Below are 10,753 nucleotides of genomic sequence, written 5' to 3' on the forward strand. Positions count from 1 at the left end.
TCCGCTGATTTCGTTGATTAGAAAGTTTTTTCGGCTTGTAATAATTAGCGAGAGATGGATGCCGTTGCATGTTTGTTACTCAGTACATATAACGGTCCAGATAGACCCATGTCCCCATTATCATTTACGTAGAGGAGTAAAGTATACAGTTTACCTTTTTTCGAGAAAATTTGGTGTTACTACTGTTTCGGAGTTTTAAAGTGTATAAGGATTATTTCAGGAGCTAGCTAACGTGGTGTTTCCACCCTAGCATTCCATGTGCTGCAGTTTTATCAAACTGTCGGCAGCCAGCGCAACAGTCCATATACAAACTGTAATTAACTTAGACACTTGGCATAGCATTCTTGAGGTCAGTTTAAACAAAGGCAGTTTCCATAGACACTTGGCATAGCATTCTTGAGGTCAGTTTAAACAAAGGCAGTTTCCATAACTGTAACATTGCTAGTTTTGTAGCTTAAGGGGAGGAAAGAGGTCTGGGATAACTGGAACAGCATTCTTGAGGTCAGTTTAAACAAAGGAAATGTCCATAATTGAAAAATTGAGCTTTTTAATTATGGGGGAAAATGCCGTTTCCATACAAGTACGATCGATTGTATTGTAAGAAAATTTTTAATAAAAAATAGCTAACAGACGAGCTACTGGAACTCGGTTTTGATCTTTCACTGAACTGTATGTTGTAGCAGGAGAGGAGACTTGCTACCAGTTGTACGATTGTCCACGCTTCAAGAATCCCACACCTTTAGATCTACATTACAGGGTTGTACCCTTATTGAGATTCAGTCATGCAAGTGTGCACAAGTAAAGAGAGATTGAAATTAACTAGGCTTAATTGTATTTTTCCTTGGAAAACTTATGCTTGAAATAACCAAAGTTTGAGGGAATTATTATTATTATTATTATTATTATTATTATTATTATTATTATTATTATATTATTATTATTCTTCAGAAGATGAAACCTATTCATATGGAACAAGGCGACAGGGGCCATTGACTTGAAATTCAAGCTTCCAAAGAATATGGTGTTCACTAGGAAGAAGTAAGATGAAGTAACGGGAAATACAGAAAGTAAAGATACCTCTTATTAAAAACAATAATAATAATAATAGTAATGTATTAAAATGCAATGAGAATAGTATTAGGTTATTAATGCTCTGCACCTTCGCTTGAACTTTTGAAGTTGCAGTTGCAAGACATCGTCTGGGAGGCTGTTCCACCATCCAACGATGTGAGGAATAAAGGACCTCTGGAACTGATAAGTTAAACAGCGAGGAAATACAACACGAATTTAAGAACACTGGCATCATACACCATGTAATATTTGGGACTAAATGTACCACATCGTCACAAGGCACAAATTTCCATTTTGAGACGAGCATGTGCTCCGGAGTTTATTCATGAGAATATATATAATAGGCCTCGGTTTCGTTGCTTTTATACTACCGGGAAAATAGTTTGTATTAAAAAAATGTTTCTGGAGAAACAAAGATTTTTCCATACTTCTGAATCCGTACTGCACAAGAGACATTTAAATAAATGTGCCTCGGTTTATACAAATACTAGCAGCTGTACACGTCTCGAAAGCACATTTCACTTTTAAATGGCCTGGACGTACATCTTTCCCCAGCCAATGCTACAGTGTTATTGACTGGCTCAGTCAGGTACTCTGCCGGCTGACAGCAGGCGCTTATATCTTGCGACAGGTTGCTCGGAAAAGAATTTCATAGCTAGGCCCCTCTTAAGTGGCCCGTGATAAAAGTCAGCCTATAGTTAAACTCAAGATATTGATGTTAAATATGTTTTGTTGTCATTTATGTTAACTCATGGTACCAATTTGAATGCATTAGGCACATCTTTGACCTTATGGGCGCTTTAATTCCAAAAGGGGGGTTGTACCCCCCCCCCCCCCTGCTATAAAGGTCTGGGTAGGTAGGCTGCGACCCTCTTCTCCCCAGGTCGGTAAATCGAAAGGACGTGTACCTCCTATCCCCTAATATTGTGGGAAACCCTCGGCCCCCATTCCCAGGTTTGGTCCCCCCTTACTGCTGAGGGTGCCTTATGGCCCCCATACTGTGGGGAGCCTGTTTGTACCTATAGAAACACTTCTATATAGATGTCATCTAAGACGGTTGTGAAAAATAGAGGGAATGACCCCCCTTGGAAATAGCCCTTGAATTTCGGATTTTGACTAAAGCCTTTCCGGGGGAAGGGAGTCTATGGTAAAAATTTGGCAGCACTAGCTGTCAACTCCGAAAGTTATTTAAAAAATGGGGGAGGGGGGGGGGGTTATGTCCACTTAGAAACAGTCCACGAATTTCGGATTTTGACTAAAACGTTTCTTGGCGGAAGGGGAATATATGGTAAAAATTTGGTAGCCCTAGCTGTCAACTCCGAAAGTTGTACAAGAATGAGGGATTATAACCCCCTAGAAACGGTCCTCGAATTTCAGATTTTGACTAAAACCTTCCTAGGAGAGAGGGGAGTCTATGGTAAAACTTTGGCAGCACTAGCTGTCAACTCCAATTGTTGTAAAAAAAAAAAAAAAAAATGGGGGGTTATGTCCCCTTAGAGACAGCCCACGAATTTGGGATTTTGACTAAAACCTTCCTTGGTGGGAGGGGAGTCTATGGTAAAAATTTGGTAGTCTAGCTGTCAACTCCAAAAGTTGTAAGAAATGAGGGGTTAAGAGAAAGAGGGGATATGACCCCGTAGAGTGGGTATGAAAAGAAGGGTTACGACCTTAGAAACGGCCCTCGAATTTCGGTAAAAATTTGGCAGCCCTAGCTGTCAATTCCGAAAGTTGTAAAAAATGATGGGTTATGACCTCCTTAGAAACGGCCCTCGAATTTCGGATTCTAATTAAAACTTCCTGGGATGGGTGGGGGTTGGAGGGAGTCTATGATAAAAACTTGGTAGCCCTATAGCTGTCAACTTCGAAATTTGTAAAATATTATGGGGTATGAAAAACGGGTTATGAGCTCCTTAGAAACGGCCCTCAAATTTCGGATTTTGACGAAAACCTTCCCTATGGGGAGGGAGGGGAGTGTATGGTAAAAATTGGCAGCTTAGCCGTCAACTACGAAAGTTGTAAAAAATGGAGGGGGTATGAAAAAGAGGGGTTATGACCCCCTTAGAAACGGCCCTCGAATTTCGGATTTTGACTAAAACCTTTCTTGGAGAAAGGAGAATTTATCGTAAAAGTTTGGTAGCTGTAGCTTTCATAGTCTGTTCGTGCATAGCGAACAAACAGACAGGCAGACTGAGTAAAGTTGCCTTTTGTATATTATATAGAAGATTAATGGGACATCCATCAGCTTACCTTGGTATACATTTACCATGGCTGTGCTGTAAATAGAAATATGGATTGTATGCTCCGGTGTTGTAGTGAATGTTAACCTAAGGTTAGTTTTGTTATTTATGCCGAGCATAATTTCATGAAACAAATTAATTCCTTGCTTCTTTCCAACATCTTTCACCTGTTAATCCTTCACTGAACCATTTCTCGTTTCGAATTCAGAGAGTGTGCTGTTCCTGCTCCGCCATTCCCGATTTATTGAGAAACACCACTTTTCCCATTCCTCTTATTCCCTCCCTTTCCCTTCTTCCCCATGCCTCTTCCTCAGGCAACTACCCCCTCTCCCTGCTTCGACACCTGTTTACTGGCCGTTGCCAATAATCCAGAAAGGCTCTGGGTCCCAATAGGAATTTATGGGTAGTTTGACCACAGTCTGGCCTCCATTTGTACCTAAACTCCCATTTTCATGGGGAAAATTGAAAGGAAATGCTGTGGAGAGGAAAGGGGAAAAGACGAAAGAAAAACATGATTAAACAAAGGAGCATTATAGAGTTTTGAGCTCACTGGAAATGAATTGCAATTATTTCAAAGATTAGTAACTTTTTAAAACTTCGGATATCCACCTAAGCGTCAAAATTATTCCAAGAGAACTTTGACAAACGGTGGATTGATAGAATGCAGCAATACATGAGTGGTGAAACTGTGACTGCAAACAAAGTTCTCTCTCCCAAAGGACAGCGTAAGATTTCAGAAGCCAAGTGCAGTGATGGGAAAAGGACAAAAACAGTCTCTTCAGTGGAATGTGGTTTTCACTTGCATGCAGTAGTCTGCTTAAATTTCAATATTGCCAAGCTGTTGATAAACCGTAGGGAGCGGTTAGCAGTCATAATAAGTTTAGCATTTATAAGAATCTCACTAAGATTTTACTTTAAATTAAAAAACGCCAGAATTATAAATTATTATGCCCGACGCTTTACTACACCTAAATCTTTCATAAGGCTTGCCAATTGAATTGGGTGGTGAATTATATATTTAAGATTGTTGCACAATCAGCATCTAACTGCAGTAGTTCTTTAGACAGTGTACTCTGACTTTTAGGTTTTGAGATACATATGAAATATTCTTCTAGTAGAAACATTTGACTGTTTGAAATTTGTGAATTTCTTTAAGAGAAGAATTTTACTTGAGAGAAATACAAGGAAAGCCTTCATCAGTACCTTGCAATTGATTATTACTGCTCACTGAATTCTCGTGTCCCTTAGGAAATTTTACTCAACAAAAATACACTTTTTTTTTCATTGCGTAATATTAATTATTGATCATTTTCAAGTTCTGTTTTAGAGAAATGCACAGGCAAATGCAACGCTTCATGGGTTAACCTCGTATCCAATTAAAATAATGCTGACCTACTGCGATACCGAGAAAATGCATAAAAAATTATTTTCAAGGCCGTGAAAAGTAAGAAAACTCGGTGGATAGCGTGTAGAACTTGTGGGCAAGTGATTTTGCAGTCAAGAACTGGACTTGACCATAAATATTCGTAAATAAATGTGAAGAGGTATTAATAGTATTAGCTTTCCAGTCTTTTTCAGTTTTCAAGTTAAAAAACTTTTTGACAGCTTAAATAAGTTTACCTAGAATGTAGACCAAGCCTTAACAAATTCTTTTTTTTTTTTTTTTAAATATTCCCATCTTAGGTTGTTAGGCTTCCGGCGTGCAGTTCCGATTACTGGTCGAAATTTGAATATGACTCGAGAGCTGTATGCCTTGGCTCAGGGAGACCTTCTGAAGACGTTCTTCATCTCACCCGACAGTAATCTCTGCTTCCACGGAAAGTGCAGGTAAGAATGGTTCTGATGCCTTGATTCCGTTTGTTCCTAAGGAAGGACATGGCAGCTGTGTGTCCTTTGCATTAGATGTAACAAAATACACTCATCAGGGACGTTTTTCTGAAAACCAGACTTTCTTTTCTGTAATCTTTCTCTCAGATGACATTGATGATAGTGTCATGTCATATACTTGAATTTAATTTAATTTGTCCAATATCAAACGGTGCCAGTTATATGCATTACTTTCTTTGGAGGCATGGGTATGCTTTGAGAACTGTGGAGCAATAACTTTTATAAGAATAAAATCTTGGATTTCACAAAGTATTAAAGTTGAGTTTTACTTGAAAGGTTCTTCTTACAGTAATTTGTGTCTATGGAGCTGTGTGTGCCACTCACAATAACCTATGTATATACTGTATGTCTTCCCAATTTGACCACGCATTTAGGATATGCTTACCATTGTAATCCTTAGATCCAAATAGGAAATAATTGGGACAGTTTTAAAGTAACACAACATGCTAAAGAGATGAATAAATTTTATTATAGTATTCTGTATACTTTTAATTTTATCAGCCTCGAAGCGTAGCTGAAGCACATAAGGTATTAGCCAAGGTATTTTGGGTATTAACAATACGTAGCCTGTAGGTTCTCTGTAATATTTATTTTTTCATACACCGCACGAAATGCTTACAAAAATAGTTACCCACTGTATCAATTGTTAATGACTGCCCATTATATAAATGTTGCACGGTAATATCTTACTACATTAAATCCTTTACATCAACAGTTACTACTGTGACACAGCACACGCCATCTGCGGTAATCCTGACATGTTGGAAGGATCGTTCGCCATCTTCCTCCCAGGAAAAGATGCCGCACCTAGGAAAGTATGGAGGCATCCCTGGCGCAGGAGTTACCACAAGAGGCGCAAGGCTCAGTGGGAAGTCGGTAAGACCAGGGGTTTGTTGAACGGAGATCTTGTCCGTTTAATATTAGTTGATGAATCTGCTCATACGAAAGAGAATATATACTCATTTTTATCAAGGTGTTAAGACCACTGGACAAGTAATGACTCGTGCGTTATCTATTCCTTGATGTTTGTTTGTGTAGTTGTTTGATAGGATCTAAAGTATCAACATTTCTAAATCCGTGTTAAACATATTTAATAAGTTTTTCTGTGTTTTTGGTTTATTGCGATAGAATTTAAGCCTTTCTTGTACTTGTACTAACCATTCCATAATTTGACATTGCTTTACTAATGTTTGGTCTGCTATCTTGAGTCTAGTACGTATAGTATTAGAATTTAAAAAAAGTAAATGCAGTTTGATTTTAAGGTATAGTCTACATGTAATGGACCACTTTATATGTAGAGTATAAGTCATATGCTAAGAAAATCAACAGTTCTATAGGCTCCACAATAAAAATAAAAAAATGGTGCGAGTTCGTGTATAATTTAAAAACGTTTACAAAAGTTTCGCATCCTTCCCAGGGTTCATCTTTGGACTAAAGATGAACCCAGGGAACGGTTCGAAAGCTTTGTAAGGGTTTTTAAATTATACAAGAACTCGTAACATTTTTTTATAATTGTGGACCTTTAGAACATTATATATACTCTCGCGATAGAGTTTTTCCATAGAAAAAAAAATAACAATAACATTGCCCTTTACGTTAAGGAGACTTTAAGATTTATTTAATTTGGCAGATGATGAATACTGCGAACTTGTGAAGGAGGTACACCCATACAACGAAGGTCGACGGCTCTTAGACATCATGGACATGTCCATATTAGATTTCATGATGGGCAACATGGACAGACATCATTACGAAACATTTAAGGCAAGAACTCTTCTGTACTACTTTGTGCTTGCTGCTCGACTTTCATTATTTCTAGATCCCTCGAGTTACACAGCCTGATGAGTCCACCTGTAATTTTTTTACATTTTCCTTATTGATATACAGTAATGCACTCTCATTCTTGATTTCATTGGACCCCACACCCCCCACTGTAAATAGCATATAATGAATTATAGAAAACTTATTATGGTTTGAACCAGTTCCAGAGAAAAATATTTTCAATAAAATTTTCATGAATAATCTGCTGAATTTTCAATCTAGGTTCAACATCTCGTCTACCTGCACAACATAAGAAACTTTAGTGTGTTACTACAAAATATAAATATTTGTCCAGGTTGAACGCATGCATTGAAATAAATATATTTATGGCAGTAGTTTAAGGAGTAGAACACTGCATTACAGTGACATTAGCAATCTAATTATTCTTATCAAGATGAGCCTAGAATATTCATGTCCCTTAGCCTAAGAAATGTGTTTAATTTTCATGTATTGCCGTATTGTAGGTTCAATTCATACAGTATTTTTCTTAAATCATTTTCACAGTAATTTAAGCACTGTAGTAGGCACAGCAATTTTTGTTTTGTAAATATGCTTCATGTATGTAGGAGACATATTTTACATAATTTATACAGGTTTTTCATATTAATTATTTTGCAGGCTTTTGGGAATAATTCTGCTCCTGTTCACCTTGATCATGGCCGTGGATTTGGCAAACCATTCCATGATGAAATCTCAATTTTGGCACCAATTTACCAGTGTTGTCTCATCAGGCATTCTACCCTTGACACATTGTTAAGGTAAAATATCAAGTTTTTATGATTACTATCCATATTTTATTACTTAAGAAACTTTGGTAGGACGGCAGGAATAAAACAGTGATTAATCTTGATAAGTATAAAAAAAAAATGCTGCCAGATGGGGACCCACTTACCTGAATTATGAACAGACAGCAGCATTAATTATCTAACTAGGGAGTTTGGCCACTACTCTTCTGGCCAACTGTTCCTCATCCTTTCTCATCACATGTCCAAGTCATCTCAATCTTTAATAAATCTCATTTCAAGCTATTTGATACATCTTCCCAGTCCTCATTCGTGTGAAACCTCCCAACTGTACTTACGCGTTGCATAGAGTAATGCATATAAGCCTCACGTACCCAGTGTTCAGTGTCTACTTTACTTATGGGATATTTTTATTTACCAGTAGGTACAGTAATCTAGCTTTCTCTCACCGTTTCATCCATGTAATAGAAATGCTCTACATTTATCATAACAGGGTTTCCACTCCTTTCTCATCCTTATTTGATCTTATAATATGGTTTAGACAAATCATCTCGTTTCATATATTTTATTAAAAACATGACCACTGCTTTTGACACTTGTCCCTTAATAGACAACAGTTTATCTCAAGTTGTTCTTATAAATTTCTCGGCCTAAAGTCATGACCAGTGTTAAAGCAAAGCAGTATCACCAGCTTAATGCATTCCTTATGATGCTTGCCACTGTCTTCGCTGGCGATCTGAGGTCATGATAGAGCAAAGGGCCCCATACAGTAAATGATTGGCTGAATGTAAAAGCAGCGGGAATCTGTCACAACCAGATTGTAGGCTTGTGACTTATGTCTGTCATGCATAGGTCATTTAATGTATGTGTTTGTCTGCCAATATAACACTATTGCGCATGTCTTCTAGAGATGATGCCATGTCTTCCCGAGACAAAATCTTTGCCTAGACTGAAATCAGTGCCAAGATCGTTCACATTGTCTGAATTCTGTGTTTTTGTTGATAACGACAATCATTCAGTGTATGGGGCCCTTAATATCACCAGCTTAAGCATTTTGGGCACTTTTCTGATTTCAAATGGACCATCTTGGTACACTGTCAGATGCCTTTATCAAGATCCACAAATATGCGGTACCCATACTCGTGTCTTTGCTATAGTTACCACATTATAAAGACTGCTTCTGTTGTTAATCCATCTAACATAAAGCAAAACTATACGTAATCAGTTTTAATTCTTTTTCCTTGGCAAATCATTACTATAAATTCTTTTCCCATTCTTGTGGTCTTATCTCTGCCTGTCAGATTTTTATATACAGCACTATTCTATTAAACTCATGAATGACTGACTTTCCTGCTTGTTTTTCAAATCCTTTGTTATTCTGGATGGTCCTAGAACTTGACTATTTTTCATCTTCCTGAAGGCTCTTTCAACTGCTTCAGGCATTTTGGTCTCGATTGGGCCTTTTATCATACCTATATCTTCCGGTTCATGTTCAGTTGTTTCATTTAGATTTTCAAAATACTGCTTCCGTCAACCCCGTATTTCTAATTTTAAATTTTAAATGTGTACCTTTTTCATCTCTATAAACTTTGCCCCTTTTCATCCACTTTGACCTAAATATTTTCCCTCTTCCCTTCTCATCATCTGTTCTCTCAACTTAAGGGGTCTCTCAACTGAAGGGGTGAAATGATGAACAAGTTCAGTCCCTGTCTCTGTCTTGTGCTCTTCCTGCCTTGGGAGCTCTTCCTGCCTTGACCTCCCATACTCCAGTTTCAAACCTAACATTTTAATCTCGATTTTCCTTGTGCTACAGCTGCACAAAGAATTATAGACCTTGTGCACCAACATTAGTCTGCCCTCTTTGCTAATGAGACATTATTCACCAATAATCCAGCTGTCTTCATTTCATCCATGCTGCTTGCTGCTACTCAAAATTCCTGCAGTCTAGTGTGTCCTCAAGAAGAACAAAATGCTCTAACTTGTTTCAGGGCAGCCCATTCATCAAAACAGTTCTGAACTTCCCTTCTGTTTCTTTTGGGCATCAAAAATCTTACTCTATCTGGTACATATTTTGTAATCCTGCTCACTTATTACACTTATGTTACATTCAGATAGATCACACAACTCAAAATAACCAGTGACCCTAGGATTTCTCTGGAAGTTTCCTGAATTGTTGTAATGGAAATGGCCAACATGAAACCAGTAGAGCTTTGCTCACCCAGGCATTAAAGAAAATAATGTTGCTGTTGATAAAGCAGAGTTGCAAGTAAGTATATGACAAAATCAGATAACTGTTCCTTTCAACCTGAGATTTTTAATACTATTGCTAAAGCCATCTTTAATAAATGGGAAGCATAATGGAATAAATGATCCTGGCATCACATCAAGGCTAATTAACCCACTAAAGGTTATAGAAATCTTCATTTCAAAGAAATGACTAGATTTATTGGATAACCCACAAAACTCTTCTCAGTACATATGCAGGACCAGACTCTTAGCACATTTCATATGAAAAATAAATTTCAGCTTAGCTCATTTCATTTGACATCCAGTTTTCAGCTAATAGCCAAGAACAAATCCCTGAAAGAAATTTTGTTAGAATCTAAAACATTTTCAGTTTATCCAATCAATAAAGGTGGAAGTTTTTATAATTGTCTTGAAACTAGTGAATTTTTCTAAATACCAGTCTTAACATTTTGGTATCATAATTAAAAATTAATTCAATGAGACTCCAAGTCTCATTTCTAGACTCATATAGCACAACCAAAGCATTTTTCTTCAAATAAAGAGGTAAAAATGGCATTGTGACAAGTCTATGACGACAGTCGGCTAGGTAAAAGACCAAAGGATAAATAAAGAGTAAATGGCAGAAAGAACTGCAGGGGGTTTGAAGGGGTGATACAAAGAACCCTTAATATTATCACAACTGTGTAAGAGGTGCCTCCCTATTGGGCATTTCTAGCGCACGATACCTAACAACTAAAGTGACAAACT

At 37.5% G+C, this 10,753-nt stretch overlaps 1 protein-coding gene across 3 annotated transcripts in view; it reads left to right on the forward strand.

Moving 5' to 3' along the window:
- The window catches only part of LOC135225727 (extracellular serine/threonine protein CG31145-like), a 686,301-nt gene that overhangs the window by 668,223 nt on the left and 7,325 nt on the right, over nt 1-10,753 (forward strand). For all 3 annotated transcript variants that reach the window (XM_064265107.1, XM_064265106.1, XM_064265108.1), the window contains 4 exons: nt 4,992-5,135; nt 5,911-6,071; nt 6,826-6,959; nt 7,635-7,774. In XM_064265107.1, coding sequence (XP_064121177.1) covers nt 4,992-5,135; nt 5,911-6,071; nt 6,826-6,959; nt 7,635-7,774 — 579 coding nt within the window. The remainder of the gene's footprint in view (nt 1-4,991; nt 5,136-5,910; nt 6,072-6,825; nt 6,960-7,634; nt 7,775-10,753) is intronic.

This window comes from Macrobrachium nipponense, chromosome 13 (assembly GCF_015104395.2).
Source record: "Macrobrachium nipponense isolate FS-2020 chromosome 13, ASM1510439v2, whole genome shotgun sequence".
NCBI lineage: Eukaryota > Metazoa > Arthropoda > Malacostraca > Decapoda > Palaemonidae > Macrobrachium > Macrobrachium nipponense.